Consider the following 19,260-nt stretch of genomic DNA (forward strand, 5'->3'; position numbering starts at 1 on the left):
TTCATTATGGGACCGCGCAAACAGCGTCAGAAACGTTTCATAGCAGCCTCTGTATATGCAGCATACAACGAGGCCTGGAAGGTGACTCAAATTGAGACACAGAAAGAATACGGGAAATTGACCGTATTAATTTGGAAAAATCACTTTCTGTAGTGGACAATGGGTTAATGACTCTGTCCTCCAGAATTTTTTCTCTGGACAGCATTGTGTCTTCAGCAATCGACATATTATCGCAAGACTTACTGTTGTTACAACACGGTCAGTCTCAATTGCGTTCTATTGTACAACTTGGCTGGACGTTACAAAATCTGCGTTCAGGCTATGTGCCTTGGCGTTTAATCAACACAACGTCACTATTCAATATCTTTAACCTCACTGATAAACAAATCAGTATGGCACAAAAGGGTGCTGATTATACAATCCTGAGCATTGAGAAACTCGAGAGATTACCAGTGACAATGTCAGAACGACCTGTCAGTGAATGGATAATACATGGGATAATTAATATTCCAATATCTACCTTCAGGTTTCAATACTGCCAAAAATATATACAGGCTGGCATGTACGAAAAATTGGGAAAAGGGTACATTAAAACGACATGGAACTTGCCCTATTCACATGCATGTGTCAGTAATAAAGGACAGAAAGTGTTTCTTAGTGGCAATAATTGTGCGATGTCACTGAGCGGTACACTTCTGTGTAATGGAATTAGTTTGCATGGAGCCTGTGAAGGGAACTCAAATAACCTTTCATGTCACCAACTAGGCGCACCTGCAACAGAGATAGAACCATTTTTCAAAGACTCTATAATGGGAGTTACATTCTAATTGTGGACCGCAGATGCTGTAGTCTTATGCCCGGGACTCCTTATCTCGTAACTACGACTGCGAACGTCAAGTGCTGTGGACGCTTATTGTTCCCCAGCTCCCTTCCAGACAGGGAGGCAAGGGCATGGCCCAACTTGAAAATTACTTCTATTCGAATAGATACTTTAAGCAGAATGAAAACAGTGCTTCTTCAGACGCCGACCAGGCTCACGTCATCAAAAGAAACGTATGATCTCCTAGTCGCAAGGACGACTGCAGAGATTCACTCATTGTTATCAACTAATTCCCCCATACATTTCGCAGAAATCCTGAATGAAATCTTAAATATTTCTGATACCAGTGGAGTCTCAAAAGTATTTAAGACAGTATTTTCGATGGCATTAACACCATTCAAAGCCATACTGGGTATTTTTCCAGATTTCGTCCATTCGATTTTTGGCGGACTTCCCCTCATTTTGGGACTAATTGCAGGAATCCTATTCTTAGTCCTTATATTTTGTTATGGCAAACCATGTCACAGACAAAACACCTGCGACAAGGGAAGAAACAATCCTAGCCATTGGATACCGGGACCGGATATCAAAAATCCTGGGACTATCCCGGCTTAGAGACCTGAACATGACTTGGTTTCTTTCATTTTCGAACAATGTGGCAACGGTGTGTTTTACCTGTATTAAGGTGCTTGCTATGCGGAGAAGAATGCGTGTTAGACACCTGTCTGACGCTACAATCAGATGCGCCAATGGATGCAGAAACATTGTTGAGTCCAATAAAGGCTCATGCTTTGTGCTGCCCTCAACGGCTACCAATCCTGATGACGGCATTCGTGGAAGCTTCACCACTACGATTAAGGGGTAGTGAAGTTCAAGATGAAAGCAGCATTGATCAGGTACGACCTTCTGTCAGCAATACTAATCAAAACGTCAATGGAGACAATCATGCGCACGAATGCATGGTTACATCTTTTTCCGAGTTAGTGGAACTCTCCCAGGAAGCTGTTGACAGCTTTTTCGTAAGTCTAAATGATATGATGTTCTCACCAGAGCAGAAATAGAGACTTTTGAGCAAGCTGCACACGGCGTTCCCTGAATTTGGCCTTCAACTAGAATAGCAAAATACCATGAACAATTTTCCCTCCAGTTCACGGACAGCAATTTTTTTCAGCAGCCCCAAAATATTTTTACGAATTTTTCGGGACACTTATTTTCTGCTTAAAGTAAGAACTATTCTTAGAGAACTAAAATTTCTATTTTTAGATACTTTATAGACATTAGCTGCCCGCTGGTATGTTCAAAATTATTTTATTCTGTGATGGAATGGTCTCGAAACTTTTTTCTGTATTAAGAGCCATTTCATGTGTAAATTCTCATATACAAATTAGTGATAATGTATAGATATGCGTGATTACTTTAGCGTTGTTCTACAGCTTGAGTGCATATAATACATGTGACTGTTTTTTCCGTATGTTTGATAAAATTCAAAATGCATTTATGTATTTTGGGGTGGTAAGGTATACACGATACTCTACAGTATGTTTTACTATGCATAGGTTCGTAAATATGTCCATAGTTAGCGTGGAGTGGGTGTGATGTATTCCTATAGGTTCTGTATCGATCCCCCTATTCCTGACCCTATTCTGGTTAACAAGTTAACTAGCAGCCATCCCGTGATGCAGAAAGCCCCCATGATGCAGGAACCGTTATCTGATTAAGCCACACTACGGCACAGGAACATGTTATCTGATTAGGTCATAACGCTTGCCATCTAATTAGACAAGCGATATTCCTCCAGCCCCTGATAAGGCATACGGAGTTCTCAAAACAAATCAAACCTATGACAGACCTGGGAAAAACCCTGCGGCCATTGTTTTGATTTCACCGAGAACTTCAGCAAAAGAATGTGCTAACGACCAGGTCGTATGACATCCTTATTGACGTATCTATGTCCATCCTTACGTCAATCTCGGCACCTTAAAGGTATAAATATTACCGATATTGCCCTATGCAAACACACGCGGTGGTGACGAGATCGGAGCAGCCAGACTTGCCGAAGCCCAGAGCAGAGCAGACCCCGCTGGCGCAGCCCCGCCTTCCTGACGCGCTGAGAACGAGACGCTGCTTTCTCCTGCCGAGAAATCCAGCTCCGGCGCTTCCGGGTAGCCCTCGCAGGCAGCCTGGAATATCGAGACCAGAGACGAGAGATACCATCCCTCATTCATCCTAGACTCCAGGTACAGAACTGAATATCCCCTCACAGAGAATTCTTGAGTCAGTCACATGGCAAAACAAACTTAACTTAAACTGCTACTTTCTACTCCCGCCCACGTATTAGGCTTAGGTCAGGTACATCTGGGGTAGGCGTAGTTAGAAACACCAGTTGAGTACGATTAGTCAAATGTATATGTGTATGTATCTATTTTATCCATTTTAAACCATCATATGGCCTAGAAACCATATCAATGTTTTTACAGTATTATTTTATACTTCTGCTTTTAATGTATGCACTTTACTTAACCATAAGTATTGCAATAATATCGATCCATTTCTCTTGTATGAGAAAAGAGACTGATCAATAAATAACATCTTTTTATTGAACACGCCCGTCTCTTCCTTTTCTCTACAATCTGGTGAGACTAAGAATGCACATACTGACTGAGTAAAATAAGTCGTCTTTTGTTTTCACACGACTCTAGAGATACACTCTTGATTAGGGGAGAGCAAAGTTGTCATGTTCTATGGTTGTCAGAAACTAAATCCCTTCTTGTCTATCCAGGGAGGTTCAACTCCTCCTTGCCTATTCGAGAAAGTTTCTAGTGAACTCTGAGCTAGCTGGCAAACCCAAAACTTTAAGTCTAATATCGACAATAGAAGACCTAGTTAACGTCTGGTCTAGGCCTATACTATTGAAGGTATTATTCCAATGCGCAGAGCCTATTGGGATAATAGGAACTACACTACACTACCTCCTCACAGTGCCCACCAGTGCCAGCTCCTCTCACCTCCCATCAGTTCAGGGCCCACCAGTGCCAGCTCCTCACACCTCCCATCAGTTCAGTGCCCACCAGTGCCAGCTTCTCTCACCTCCCATCAGTTCAGGGCCCACCAGTGCCAGCTTCTCACACCTCCCATCAGTTAAGTGCCCACCAGTGCCAGCTTCTCACACCTCCCATCAGTTCAGTGCCCACCAGTGCCAGCTTATCACACCTCCCATCAGTTCAGTGCCCACCAGTGCCAGCTCCTCACACCTCCCATCAGTTCAGTGCCCACCAGTGCCAGCTCCTCACACCTCCCATCAGTTCAATGCCCACCAATGCCAGCTTCTCACACCTCCAATCAGTTCAGTGCCCACCAGTGCCAGCTTCTCGCACCTCCCATCAGTTTAGTGCCCACCAGTGCCAGCTTCTCACACCTCCCATCAGTTCAATGCCCACCAGTGCCAGCTTCTCACACCTCCCATCAGTTCAGTGCCCACCAGTGCCAGCTTCTCACACCTCCCATCAGTTCAATGCCCACCAGTGCCAGCTTCTCACACCTCCCATCAGTTCAGTGCCCACCAGTGCCAGCTTCTCACACCTCCCATCAGTTCAGTGCACCGCAGTGCCAGCTCCTCACACCTCCCATCAGTTCAATGCCCACCAGTGCCAGCTTCTCACACCACCCATCAGTTCAGTGCCCACCAGTGCCAGCTCCTCACACCTCCCATCAGTTTAATGCCCACCAGTGCCAGCTCCTCACACCTCCCATCAGTTCAATGCCCACCAGTGCCAGCTCCTCACACCTCCCATCAGTTCAGTGCCCACCAGTGCCAGCTCCTCACACCTTCCATCAGTTCAGTGCCCACCAGTGCCAGCTTCTCACACCTCCCATCAGTTCAATGCCCACCAGTGCCAGCTCCTCACACCTCCCATCAGTTCAGTGCCCACCAGTGCCAGCTTCTCACACCTCCCATCAGTTCAGTGCCCACCAGTGCCAGCTCCTCACACCTCCCATCAGTTCAGTGCCCACCAGTGCCAGCTTCTCTCACCTCCCATCAGTTCAGTGCCCACCAGTGCCAGCTTCTCACACCTCCCATCAGTTCAGTGCCCACCAGTGCCAGCTCCTCGCACCTCCCATCAGTTCAGTGCCCACCAGTGCCAGCTCCTCACACCTCCCATCAGTTCAATGCCCACCAGTGCCAGCTTCTCACACCTCCCATCAGTTCAGTGACCACCAGTGCCAGCTTCTCACACCTCCCATCAGTTCAATGCCCACCAGTGCCAGCTCCTCTCAACTCCCATCAGTTCAATGCCCAGCAGTGCCAGCTCCTCACACCTCCCATCAGTTCAGTGCCCACCAGTGCCAGCTAATCACACCTCCCATCAGTTCAGTGCCCACCAGTGCCAGCTCCTCACACCTCCCATCAGTTCAGTGCCCACCAGTGCCAGCTCCTCACACCTCCCATCAGTTCAGTGCCCACCAGTGCCAGCTTCTCTCACGTCCCATCAGTTCAGTGCCCACCAGTGCCAGCTTCTCACACCTCCCATCAGTTAAGTGCCCACCAGTGCCAGCTTCTCACACCTCCCATCAGTTCAATGCCCACCAGTGCCAGCTTCTCACACCTCCCATCAGTTCAGTGCCCACCAGTGCCAGCTCCTCACACCTCCCATCAGTTCAGTGCCTACCAGTGCCAGCTCCTCACACCTCCCATCAGTTCAGTGCCCACCAGTGCCAGCTCCTCACACCTCCCATCAGTTCAATGCCCACCAATGCCAGCTTCTCACACCTCCCATCAGTTCAGTGCCCACCAGTGCCAGCTCCTCACACCTCCCATCAGTTCAGTGCCCACCAGTGCCAGCTCCTCGCACCTCCCATCAGTTCTACCTAGTCACAGTGCCCTCCAGTGCCAGCTCCATACACCACCCGTCAGTTCTACCTCCTCACAGTGCTCACCAGTGTCAGCTCCTCACACCTCCCATCAGTTCGGTGCCCACCAGTGTCAGCTCCTCACACCTCCCATCAGTTCGGTGCCCACCAGTGCCAGCTCCTCGCACCTCCCATCAGTTCAGTGCCCACCAGTGCCAGCTTCTCACACCTCCCATCAGTTCAGTGCCCACCAGTGTCAGCTCCTCGCACCTCCCATCAGTTCAGTGCCCACCAGTGCCAGCTTCTCACACCTCCCATCAGTTCAGTGCCCACCAGTGCCAGCTTCTCACACCTCCCATCAGTTCAGTGCCGAGCAGTGCCAGCTCCTCACACCTCCCATCAGTTCAGTGCCCACCAGTTTCAGCTTCTCACACCTCCCATCAGTTCTACCTCCTCACAGTGCCCACCAGTGCCAGCTCCTCACACCTCCTATCAGTTCAGTGCCCAGCAGTGCCAGCTCCTCACACCTCCCATCAGTTCTACCTCCTCACAGTGCCCACCAGTGCCAGCTTTTCACACTGTCCCCTCCATGAAGGCCTCACGCATGCGATCACTTTGCACAAACCCCACACCGGTGGGAGAGAACAGAATTAACATTCTGGAACATTCACTTTTTTGCTTCTGTGACGATGGTGCCAACACATAAACTATGTTGTGGTTTGATTAGAAAAGAAAATTGGAAAATCAGATATGAGTTGTTCAAGAGCTAGCATTACAGGGAGGACAGAAAGACACATCCGAGTGGGCGGAGCCTCAGTGAGTGTCTGAGGGCAGTGGTCCCTAGTTTATTTTCAGTGACATCAGAGGCAGAGGCCTTTAGCCGCAGGGAAGGACTTGGGGACATTTAAGAAACAACATTGAGAGCCCAGTGTGGATATTTAGGGGCAATGACCCCCAAATCTACCGGTCTATATAGTATTAAATGCCAGAGAGCTGCGATTAAAATAGTTATTATCTCAAAATACCGACCCTGAAATTTGCCATAGATTTGGATGTCTCGAGCTCACAGCTTTCCAAACTGTGTGGCGCGCATTTGTTAGCGATTTCTTAAAATTCCTTAATTGCGATTAGCAAATTGCGAATCACAATTAAGAATACTTTCCCATTCATTTCTATGGGCCAGGAGGCCCATAGGAATGAATGGGAAATTATTCTCAATTTGCGATTCGCAATTTGCTAATCGCAAATTGAGAATAATTTCAAGGGTGCAGCGGTGTCCAAAGGACACCCTGTTGCACCCCTGAAATATGCATGGGTGCACATGTGGCACACATACATGCCCCAAGGGCATGTAAGTGCGTCACATGGCACTTTGAAAAATGCAAAAATTAGCATTTTTCAAGGAATTCGCAACTTACCACCAACTTGTGATTCCTTAAGGACATTTTGCAATTTTTTTTGGCTTCATACATTGCATTTAAGGAATCATAAAATGTGCGATTCCTTAAATGCAATTGCAAAATAAGGAATTGCAAATTTTGCGATTCTTTATTTGGCACCAGATTTTGCTTAATACATACCATTTAGCAAATTCTCATTCGCAAAGGCCGAAATTCGGCCTTTATGAATGCGAATTTGCTTGATACATATTGCCCTTAGTTCCTTATCCCATCCTAAGAGGAACAGGCAAGACCAACACTCACCTGGAATCTCAAACCCAAAGGTCTTGTCGTCCGTCCGCTCCAGGCTGATAACTCTCCTGAAAAGCAAACAACGGCTTCTTAGCAAAAATTGTCCCAGACAAGGGCCCCCAGCCGTGACGTAAATGTAATAATCCTGTTTCAGCGATAACATTATCACTCGAGCGCAATGCACAACCAAATCCTCCTCGAAATGGGGGAAGTTCTCGCCTGCATTGGTATTAACTGCCGAACTTCAGCCATTGAGGGATTGTCACCTGCAGGGGCATTAACCACCGGTCATTATTCACCAGGCTTCAGCCAGTCGAGGCTTTGGCCAGTAAGCGCTTGCAGGCCAAACTACTAGGGCCCGATTCACAGAACTAACTTAAGACAAAATCCTAAACTTACTACTTTTGGTATTCACAGAAGTTAGGATTTTGTCTTAAAATTGTCTTAAGTCTGTTTTAAGACAAATTTAAGACAAAATCCTAACTTCTGTGAATACCAAAAGTAGTAAGATTAGGATTTTGTCTTAAGTTAGTTCTGTGAATCGGGCCCCTAGTGTCGGCGCTTGTTTTTGAAGGCCGGTCCGGGAGGACAGCCCTTACTCCGCACAAACAAGCACTTATAAAGGCTCACCATCAAGACTGCAATGTAATGAGGATTACGGGAATACCTACCGTTCATCCATACAAAGATCGACATTTGAAAATTCACAGAGTCCAGCCTATCACTTTTTATCGGTTTTATGAGAGGATACACGACTGTTCTAACTACGGCTCAAATTAGCTTAATGGCAGTGTTTGGGGTAGGGGGCAAGTTACACATTTTGGTTATCGAGGTTTTTTTCTTGCCACATACTTACTTTGTAGTGTATATTTTTCAAAATGTGTCTTCCTTTTTTTTTTTTTTCTTGCAATCTACTTTTTTGTAGACATAGCTTGCCCACATTTCCAACCGATTGATACAGTTATTGACGATACAAGGCACAATAATGGAGCAAGCCCTGGCAAGAGATGTAGCAGACTTGGAAGCAAGAGTGAGAGTTAAAGGTTTTTCTTATTTGTGTGTCACGAAGGGCGTTATTACTCCTGTTCCAGGGTCACAAGGGGCGGAGTTACTTCTCTCTCGCTCCCAAGAGGGTTGTAATTTCTCCTCCTTGTGCGTAAAGGTGGACAATACTTCTCCTGTGCATATGCACGTAATTGAAGCCTACGAGCAGAATGGCCTTGCTTCTACAAGTGAAGTGCTTTAGGATTAAGCACTTGTCCAGGCTTTTCCCAGTAATGGCCTATATGTCCCATTCGGAAGCATCCTTCCCGACACTGTATTGTGGGAGGGAAACATCCTTTACTATGCAAATTTTATCACGCAGTGCCTTTACAACGCAGGATTTTCAACGCAAGTCATTACAACGAATTGTGCTGGGGGGCGCGCTTGGATAGGTAATAGTTTAATTTACTATCCAACACCTTCCCTACTATCCACGGGGACTGGAGTTGGAATAGTAAATTAAACTATTCACTATCCAGCGCCCCCCAACGCAAGTCGTTGTAACGACTTGCGTTGAAAAACCTGCGCTGTAAAAGCATGCGTGGTAAAAGCATGCGTTGTAACAACATACATCCATTGTGGGGGCACATTTACCTTGCAAAGGGTCTCTAAAAAGCACAATTTTACCTTCATTACCAAATGGCATAGTTTCCCCCAGTACTTTAATGGTGAGCTGCAACATTCCTGCTGGTTCATGTGTTAGTCAAGGGTACCATGCCAAAAGATTTGGGCCTGGTGTGATTTCTAGTGATTTCTCAGTTCTCTCTGTGCAGTTTATGAGATAAACACATTTTCCAATGTCGTAATGTTTTATATGCGCAATATATATCCGTAGAGGCGCCGATGCCATGACTGGGTGGAAATGGTTGCCCTTTAGAACGAGGTTCAGTAGGAGGGGGTGAGTAGGTGAGACCGAGGCAGGAGGCAAGCGCATTGGGACACATGCTAAGAGTAGGTGCCCTACGGATGGAGGGCGGGGGCACAGGCGCCTAGTTGCTCACTCGCCCCAATGGTCAAGGCAGCTTAGGATAAGGTGGTGCTGGGGCCCAAAGAAGACTAAGCAAACATGCCTGTGGGGCTGAGGCTGGGTTGGATTGGCATGGGGATCAAATCCAGGGGTAAGAACCACGAGGATAGGAACAGGGTAATGACACATTGTGCCCTGCCTCTATCTTCGTAGCACATCAAGCCTGGGAACTAGGCAGGTTAGGAGGGCAATCCTTGGGACCCAGGCAGGACAGGGGTGTGAGGCAGGGAAGGAAAGACTGCCATGATGACAGAACATGTGGTCAGAGTTGGTGACCTATGGACAGAAGCAGACAGGGTACAGTGGGACAGTTGCCCTGGGGCCGAAGGGAGTCCCGTGAACACTGGGGCTACAGACAGGGTAGGGGTGCCCACCTTAGAAGCCAGGGGTAGGCACGTGAGTACTGGGCATTGAAGAGGGGGTAAGAGCGGCTGCTCTGCAGCCAAAGGCAGCGTATGGATGTTGTCTTTGGTACAGAGGCAATTTAGGAGGTTCCTCCTTGGAAGACATGCGGAGTATGAAGGGTCGCCTGGGAGCAGGGTCACTGTATGTGAGGTTCTGCAGTGGCAGGGAAGGGACACCGTCTATAGGGTCAGTCTCCTGTTCATGCTCTGTTACCAACCATGTGGGTTTTCTTCAGATCCATACAAAACATATGTACATTATCTTGGGTGGGTGTGTGTGGGGGTGTGTGGGATTGTGTGGGGGTGTGTGTGGGGTTGTGTGGGGTGTGTGTGGGGTTGTGTGTGTGGGGGGGTGTGAGGGGGTGTGGGGTTGTGTGTGGGGGTGTGGGGTTGTGTGTGGGGTTGTGCGTGTGGGGGGTTCTGTGTGGGGTTGTGTGTGTGTGGGTGTGTGTGTGTAGGTGGGTGTGTGTGTGTGGGTGTGTGTGTGTGGGTGTGTGTGGGTGGGGGTGTGTGTGTGTGGGGGGGTTGTGTGTGTGGGGGGGGTTGTGTGTGTGGGGGGGTGGGGGTGTGGGGGGTTGTGTGTGTGTGGGTTGTGTGTGGGGTTGGGGGTGGTTCGGGTTAGCTCGCTGCGCTCGCTCGCGTTACCATGTCCCTGAAAACAAAATCACAAAAAGGTGTGTCACCAACATGAAAAGTTTGGAAAGCTGTGCTCTAGCTCATAAATGCTGGTATTCTAAAAGTAAATGTCCCCGCTCCTATGTTTAAATCTACATATTTTTTATTTCCATCTTATTTTAGCATTTTATATATTTTTTTCGCTTTTACTTGTTCATTGTAGGGTGAAGACACCAAATCCTTGACCCTTGTTCTCCATCGTGAATCTGGCTCCCTTGGATTTAATATTGTCGGTGGCCGGCCGTGTGGGGTACGTCAACATTTGCAATGTCCTTTACCTTTGGTGGCGCACAGAGTGAGATGCTAGTGACGTCATAGACTGCATGCTTTGCTTTCAATTCCATGTGCACAAACGCCGGCTCATTACAACATGAAAAATGTCTTTGTGAGGGAGGGTGAGGTTGTCATTTATTTTTGGTGTATATTTGCACTTCATTCATTATGGCTACTTGGTGTCAGTAGTCCTTTCTTAGTGTTTCTATCTTCCCAACCTCCCATAGTACCTAAGAGTGTTCTACCTGGTATGCGAGGATTCCAGCCTTGGCAGTTGATGGTCTGGTCAGCTGTGAGGTTTTCTGCTCTGCTGTATTATCTTGTACTATCTTAATAAATCTATCTTAACTTGAAGACGTGTCCTGCTGCCTACCTAATCTACTTACAACAATTTTTCTATCAGTCCTGCATTGCTTGTAAAAAAATAAATGCAAAAAAGTCAGAAAAATACAAAATTCTTCTTGTTTCGGCTTTCCTGGGAAAATCTGCATTTTTACAATTTTACTATTGAATAGTTGCTTTATTCTCATCCCAGGTCTTGAAAACATATTTTTGGTCCGCCTAAATAATGCTTTTTATGAACTTGAGTTTATTGATTTGGCGTAACTTTATTTCACATAAGGTAATGGGTAAATGTCCTAAAGAAAATGTACCAAGTGCAGCACACATCGATTTCAGTAAACTCTCTAGAGTAACCCCGCATTCATTTTCAGCACAATGCTAGCATTCGCAAAAACAAGTTCAACTGTACCAGTGAATACTGGGAGGTAATAATGTGCAAAACCCAAAGGAAAGCAGAAAACCATGCTAACTATGCGGAGGAAAATCAGGAATTTTTCAAAAGTTTGCTGCTGTACCCGAAACTTACAAGTCAACTCTTAGAGAAAAATTGCAATTGTTTCCTTAAATTAATCTAAAATATTTCTATATAATTTTAATTAATGTCTTCATTTAATGTTATCTTTGTGGCATTTTATACATCCTTTAAAAACAATAATGTAGAACAAGCATTGGAAATGCAATAGGTCTCGCAGTAGTAAAGTTTGAGCTATAGGTGTTATTTTTTTTTTTGTTTTTTATTTATGTGTTGTTTTTTCTAAATAGCTAAATTAATAGCTTTCTTCTTTACAAAGCCAATAGTTATAATTTTTGTAAATGTGACACCTCTAGCATTTGTAAAGCAACATGTTTTGTATTAACGGGACTTATATGTGACTTATATGTATTGATATAAAAAAAATCAATGGCTTAAAAAAACAATTAATAATTAATACGTAAATAAAATGGATTTTATTTTATATTGCCAATAGCTTAAAGTTTATTAAATATATTTAGTGAAGATGCTGTGGTTGCGCTGAGTGAGGGTGAGTGAGGGTGAGGGTGAGTGAGGGTGAGGGTGAGGGAGGGGTTGAGGGTGAGTGAGGGTGAGGGGTTGAGGGTGAGTGAGGGTGGGTGAGGGGTTGAGGGTGAGTGAGGGTGAGTGAGGGTGAGTGAGGGTGAGTGAGGGTGAGTGAGGGTGAGTGAGGGTGAGTGAGGGTGAGGGTGAGTGAGGGTGAGGGGTTGAGGGTGAGTGAGGGTGAGGGTTGGTGAGGGTGAGGCTTTAATTGATGGAGCCCTTTGAAACCTTGTGATGACATAGATCTATGCTACTTGAGAGGCACTGTAAGGGTGTCAGCTGCTGAGCTGTGGAGTGCGTGATTGTAATGGACACGTATAAAAATGTTTGCACGAGTTACAGTCTGATGGTGTATTACAAAAAATCTATAATTTGAAAGCGCTTTTTTCTTAAACCTATTTTTTTTTTACACATTTTGTGACAGCCTACCGTATTCTGGTATAATGTGAGTTTAAAACAACTTCATTTTCACAATGCTTTCTGTCACATTCTGGGCCCTCAAAACACTAAAAATACACAAGTCATTCTTCCCCACAATTGCCTAAGAGGTACGTCCAAAGGAATGAGTGGTGTCAACAGAGATGCATTTATTTGTAACGAGCTGTAGTGTAAGTTCACATGCAGCTTGCAAAATGCATTATTTTTAAGGCATGGCGATCAGACTTTGAAAACCAAACACCGAGACATTGCTGAAACACAGAAGCAAGACCACAAGTTTGCATCAATTGAGGGCCACAGAACACCAATGTAGAAAACAAACATAAGGAGTAAATAAATGCAAACTTTTACACATCAGATCTTCTCAGTTAATTATTTTCCGTAGAGGGCTTCTAACTCATTCTGCACTGGAGCGCATGACAAATCACCTTTGTTCACTCGTTTGTCTACTTGCTAAATGTACTGGCTAGAATGATGTTGAAACCCGGGACAGTCCCTACACATTCGGGTCACCCGGATACCCTGTGGTGTGGATCCTAATTAAGGAAATGCACTGCAGTACATGCTAAACAGGTAGATTTCTGTATTATTTGCGCTTGCTTGCCAAGAAATAAAGTTGGGACGGTGTCATGATGTGTGTACATTCTGTCAAGAGGTGGGGCTGATAGAAGTATATCTCATTTCAACAGCGCAACTACCATAAATCAAAGATAAGAGCTTTATTTCACGATTTTTGCCGTGGGAAATTGTTTATTCAACTCGTCGGTGACACACCACAGCGCCCACTCGTTTGTTTACTTCTTTGCAGCCCTCGCACGCATCTGCGCTCTAGAACCACATGACCGGGCTTGGTAAGAGGCCAGAAAGGCAGACAAAATACACAATTCGCTCACTGATCCAGCGGCCACGTTAAAGTCAGGCAGGAAATTACATGTCCCATCCTTCAACAAAGGAAACAAGCATTTGCACCGGAGGCCAGTACTTACCAGCATAGTCCTAGGTCTGTACCGCATTGATGCTGGCTGCGGGTCGGCGGCTCTTTTGCCGAGGATGATCTTCAGAGCTGGGAAGAGAGCAGTGGGCTAACTCGGGAGGGGGCGGAGCGGGTAAAATAAACAAACGAGACGGAGGGAAGAGAGGGGAGGGGGAGGAGAAATGCGACACGGCGGGAAGGGGAGGGGGCGGAGCGGGTTAAATTAAACAAACGAGACGGAGGGAAGAGAGGGGAGGGGGAGGAGAAATGCGACACGGCGGGAAGGGGAGGGGGCGGAGCGGGTTAAATTAAACAAACAAGACGGACGGAGGAGAGGGGAGGGGGGAGGAGAAATGGTACACAGCGGGAAGGGGAGGGGGCGGAGCGGGTAAAACAAGACGGACGTGCACGCGCTTTTAAGCTCAATGCGCATGCGCATTGAGCTTAAAAGTCACGGGCACTGCAAGGAATCGCCACGATTCCTTGCAGTGGATCAAGAGTGGATAAGCCCCCCTAGTCTCGCTTGCTCGATGCGCATGCGCATCGACAGGCGAGACCTAAAAATGGTAATAGCATAGTGAAAGTAAAAGCGCCTTCCAAGTCCATCTCAAAGTAGTGTGCTCAGGTCTCAAGGGCTCAGTCGTGGAGGCTTCTGGGAGCAGAGAATCTATTTTCATTGGCAAGATCTGCGTACACAGGACAGAGGTGCCTTCGTGTGCAGTGCTTAAAATGGGACGGTGCTGTCCGGTACTGAGCACCTGCACTTCTTTAATTCAAAGGGAGAGTACCTGCACTTCATGGAAACCGTACACTTCATTTAAATGGAGTGAGTAGAGAGTTTGTACAGCTGCAATGTTTCATGTAGTATAAATTTACAATCAGTTGTGATCAGTACAGAGCTCTTACAGCCGCCATGTTGCCTGTAATGTAAAGTAACTCTCAGCTGGGGTCAGTACAGAGCTCTTACAGCCACCGTGTTGCCTGTAGTGTAAAGTTACTCTCAGCTGGGGTCAGGACAGAGCTCTTCTCAGATGGGGTCAGGACAGAGCTCTTACAGCCGCCATGTTTCCTGTAATGTAAAGTTACTCTCAGCAAGGGCCAGTACAGAGCTCTTACAGCCAACATGTTGCCTGTAGTGTAAAGTTACTCTCAGCTGGGGTCAGTGCACAGCTCTTACAGCCACCATGTTGCCTGTAGTGTAAAGTTACTCTCAGCTGGGGTCAGTACAGAGCTCTTACAGCCACCATGATGCCTGTAGTGTAAAGTTACTCTCAGCTGGGGTCAGTACAGAGCTCTTACTGTCGCCATGCTGCCTGTAGTGTAAAGTTACTCTCAGCTGGGGTCAGTACAGAGCTCTTGCAGCCGCCATGTAACCTGCAGTGTAAAGTTACTCTCAGCTGGGGTCAGTACAGAGCTCTTACAGCCACCATGTTGCCTGTAGTGTAAAGTTACTCTCAGCCGGGGTCAGTACAGAGCTCTTACAGCCACCATGTTGCCTGTGGTGTAAAGTTACTCTCAGCTGGGTTCAGTACAGAGCCTTTACAGCCGCCATGTTGCCTGTAGTGTAAAGTTACTCTCAGCTGGGGTCAGTACAGAGCTCTACAGACGCCATGTTGCCTGTAGTGTAAAGTTACTCTCAGCTGGGGTCAGTACAGAGCTCTTACAGCTGCCATGTTGCCTGTAGTGTAAAGTTACTCTCAGCTGGGTTCAGTGCAGAGCTCTTACAGCCGCCTTGTTGCCTGTAGTGTAAAGTTACTCTCAGCTGGTTCAGTACAGAGCTCTTACAGCCGCCATGTTGCCTGTAGTGTAAAGTTACTCTCAGCTGGGGTCAGTACAGAGCTCTTACAGCCGCCATGATGCCTGTAGTGTAAAGTTATTCTCAGCTGGGGTCAGTACAGAGCTCTTACAGCCGCCATGTTGCCTGTAGTGTAAAGTTACTCTCAGCTAGGGTCAGTACAGAGCTCTTACAGCCGCCATGATGCCTGTAGTGTAAAGTTACTCTCAGCTGGGGTCAGTGCAGAGCTCTTACAGCCGCCATGTTGCCTGTAGTTTAAACTTACTCTTAGCTGGTATCAGTGCAAAGCTCTTACAGCCGCCGTGTTGCCTGTCGTGTAAAGTTACTCTCAGCTGGGGTCGGGAGAGAGCGATTACAGTCGCCATGTTGCCTGTCGTTTAAAGTTAATCTCAGCTGGGGTCAGTACAGAGAGCTCTTACAGCAGCCATCTTGCCTGTAGTGTAAAGTTACTCTCAGCTGGGGTCAGTACAGAGCTCTTACAGCCGCCATGATGCCTGTAGTGTAAAGTTACTCTCAGCTGGGGTCAGTACAGAGCTCTACAGACGCCATGTTGCCTGTAGTGTAAAGTTACTCTCAGCTGGGGTCAGTACAGAGCTCTTACAGCCGCCATGTTGCCTGTAGTGTAAAGTTACTCTCAGCTGGGGTCAGTGAAGAGCTCTTGCAGCCGCCATGTTGCCTGTAGTGTAAAGTTACTCTCAGCTGGGGTCAGTGCAGACCTCTTACAGCCGCCATGTTGCCTGTAGTTTAAACTTACTCTTAGCTGGTATCAGTGCAAAGCTCTTACAGCCGCCGTGTTGCCTGTCGTGTAAAGTTACTCTCAGCTGGGGTCGGGAGAGAGCGATTACAGCCGCCATGTTGCCTGTCGTTTAAAGTTACTCTCAGCTGGGTTCAGTACAGAGCTCTTACAGCCGCCATGTTGCCTGTAGTGTAAAGTTACTCTCAGCCGGGATCAATGCAAAGCTTTTACAGCCGCCATGTTGCCTGTAGTGTAAAGTTACTCTCAGCTGGGGTCAGTCCAGAGCTCTTACAGCTGCCATGTTGCCTGTAGTGTTAAGTTACTCTCAGCTGGGGTCAGGACAGAGCTCTTACAGCCGCCATGTTGCCTGTAGTGTAAAGTTACTCTCAGCTGGGGTCAGTACAGAGCTCTTACAGCCGCCATGTTGCCTGTAGTGTAAAGTTACTCTCAGCCGGGATCAATGCAAAGCTTTTACAGCCGCCATGTTGCCTGTCGTGTAAAGTTACTCTCAGCTGGGGTCAGTGAAGAGCTCTTGCAGCCGCCATGTTGCCTGTACTTTAAAATTACTCTCAGCTGGGGTCAGTACAGAGCTCTTGCAGCCGCCATGTTGCCTGTAGTTTAAAGTTACTCTCAGCTGGGGCCAGTACAGAGCTCTTACAGCCGCCATGTTGCCTGTAGTGTAAAGTTACTCTCAGCTGGGTCAGTACAGAGCTCTTACAGCCACCATGTTGCCTGTCGTGTAAAGTTTCTCTCAGCTGGGATCAGTACAGAGCTCTACAGACGCCATGTTGCCTGTAGTGTAAAGTTACTCTCAGCTGGGGTCAGTACAGAACTCTTACAGCCGCCATGTTGCCTGTAGTGTAAAGTTTCTCTCAGCTGGGATCAGTACAGAGCTCTACAGACGCCATGTTGCCTGTAGTGTAAAGTTACTCTCAGCTGGGGTCAGTACAGAGCTCTTACAGCCAGCATGTTGCCTGTCATGTAAAGTTACTCTCAGCTGGGGTCAGTGCAGAGCTCTTACAGCCGCCATGTTGCCTGTAGTGTAAAGTTTCTCTCAGCTGGGATCAGTACAGAGCTCTACAGACGCCATGTTGCCTGTAGTGTAAAGTTACTCTCAGCTGGGGTCAGTACAGAGCTCTTACAGCTGCCATGTTGCCTGTAGTGTAAAGTTACTCTCAGCTGGGGTCAGCTCAAAGCTTCTACAGCCACCGTGTTGCCTGTAGTGTAAAGTTACTCTCAGCTGGGGTCAGGACAGAGCTCTTACAACCGCCATGTTGCCTGTAGTGTTAAGTTACTCTCAGCTGGGGTCAGGACAGAGCTCTTACAGCCGCCATGTTGCCTGTAGTGTAAAGTTACTCTCAGCTTGGGTCAGGACAGAGCTCCTACAGCCGCCATGTTGCCTGTAGTGTAAAGTTACTCTGAGCCGGGGCCAGTACAGAGCTCTTACAGCCGCCATGTTGCCTGTAGTGTAAAGTTACTCTCAGCTGGGTCAGTGCAGAGCTCTTACAGCCACCATGTTGCCTGTAGTGTAAAGTTACTCTCAGCTGGGTCAGTACAGAGCTCTTACAGCCGCCATGTTGCCTGTAGTGTAAAGTTACTCTCAGCTGGACTCAGTAGAGAGCTCTTACAGCCGCCATGTTGCCTGTAGTGTAAAGTTACTCTCAGCTGGGTCAGTGCAGAGCTCTTACAGCCACCATGTTGCCTGTAGTGTAAAGTTACTCTCAGCTGGGTCAGTACAGAGCTCTTACAGCCGCCATGCTGCCTGTAGTGTAAAGTTACTCTCAGCTGGACTCAGTAGAGAGCTCTTACAGCCGCCATGTTGCCTGTAGTTTAAAGTTACTCTCAGCTGGGGTCAGTACAGAGCTCTTACAGCCGCCATGTAACCTGCAGTGTAAAGTTACTCTCAGCTGGGGTCAGTACAGAGCTCTTACAGCTGCCATGTTGCCTGTAGTGTAAAGTTACTCTCAGCTGGGGTCAGTACTGTTCTCTTACAGCCGCCATGTTGCCTGTAGTGTAAAGTTACTCTCAGCTGGGGTCAGTACTGTTCTCTTACAGCCGCCATGTTGCCTGTTGTGTAAAGTTACTCTCAGCTGGGTTCAGTACAGAGCTCTTACAGCCGCCATGTTGCCTGTAGTGTAAAGTTACTCTCAGCCGGGGTCAGTACAGAGCTCTTACAGCCGCCATGTTGCCTGTAGTGTAAAGTTTCTCTCAGCTGGGTTCAGTACAGAGCTCTTACAGCTGCCATGTTGCCTGTAGTGTTAAGTTACTCTCAGCTGGGGTCAGTACAGAGCTCTTACAGCTGCCATGTTGCCTGTAGTGTAAAGTTACTCTCAGCTGGGTTCAGTACAGAGCTCTTACTGCTGCCATGTTGCCTGTAGTGTTAAGTTACTCTCAGCTGGGGTCAGGACAGAGCTCTTACTGCCGCCATGTTGCCTGTAGTGTAAAGTTACTCTCAGCTGGGGTCAGGACAGAGCTCTTACAGCCGCCATGTTGCCTGTAGTGTTAAGTTACTCTCAGCTGTGGTCAGTACAGAGCTCTTACAGCTGCCATGTTGCCTGTAGTGTAAAGTTACTCTCAGCTGGGTCAGTACAGAGCTCTTACAGCCACCATGTTGCCTGTCGTGTAAAGTTTCTCTCAGCTGGGATCAGTACAGAGCTCTACAGACGCCATGTTGCCTGTAGTGTAAAGTTACTCTCAGCTGGGGTCAGTACAGAACTCTTACAGCCGCCATGTTGCCTGTAGTGTAAAGTTTCTCTCAGCTGGGATCAGTACAGAGCTCTACAGACGCCATGTTGCCTGTAGTGTAAAGTTACTCTCAGCTGGGTTCAGTACAGAGCTCTTACAGCTGCCATGTTGCCTGTAGTGTAAAGTTACTCTCAGCTGGGTTCAGTACAGAGCTCTTACTGCTGCCATGTTGCCTGTAGTGTTAAGTTACTCTCAGCTGGGGTCAGGACAGAGCTCTTACTGCCGCCATGTTGCCTGTAGTGTAAAGTTACTCTCAGCTGGGGTCAGGACAGAGCTCTTACAGCCGCCATGTTGCCTGTAGTGTTAAGTTACTCTCAGCTGTGGTCAGTACAGAGCTCTTACAGCTGCCATGTTGCCTGTAGTGTAAAGTTACTCTCAGCTGGGGTCAGTACAGA

At 47.2% G+C, this 19,260-nt stretch overlaps 1 protein-coding gene across 2 annotated transcripts in view; it reads left to right on the forward strand.

The window, feature by feature from the left end:
- Positions 1-19,260, forward strand: part of PDZRN3 (PDZ domain containing ring finger 3) — a 605,156-nt gene that overhangs the window by 75,048 nt on the left and 510,848 nt on the right. The window contains exon 2 of one of the 2 annotated variants that reach the window (XM_078661873.1): positions 10,673-10,759. The exons of the other annotated variant lie outside the window; for it this stretch is intronic. Within the exon in view, the coding sequence (XP_078517999.1) occupies positions 10,673-10,759 (87 nt within the window). The remainder of the gene's footprint in view (positions 1-10,672; positions 10,760-19,260) is intronic. 2 annotated transcript variants of the gene reach the window in all.

Source organism: Lissotriton helveticus, chromosome 9 (assembly GCF_964261635.1).
Source record: "Lissotriton helveticus chromosome 9, aLisHel1.1, whole genome shotgun sequence".
In the NCBI taxonomy this organism is placed as follows: domain Eukaryota; kingdom Metazoa; phylum Chordata; class Amphibia; order Caudata; family Salamandridae; genus Lissotriton; species Lissotriton helveticus.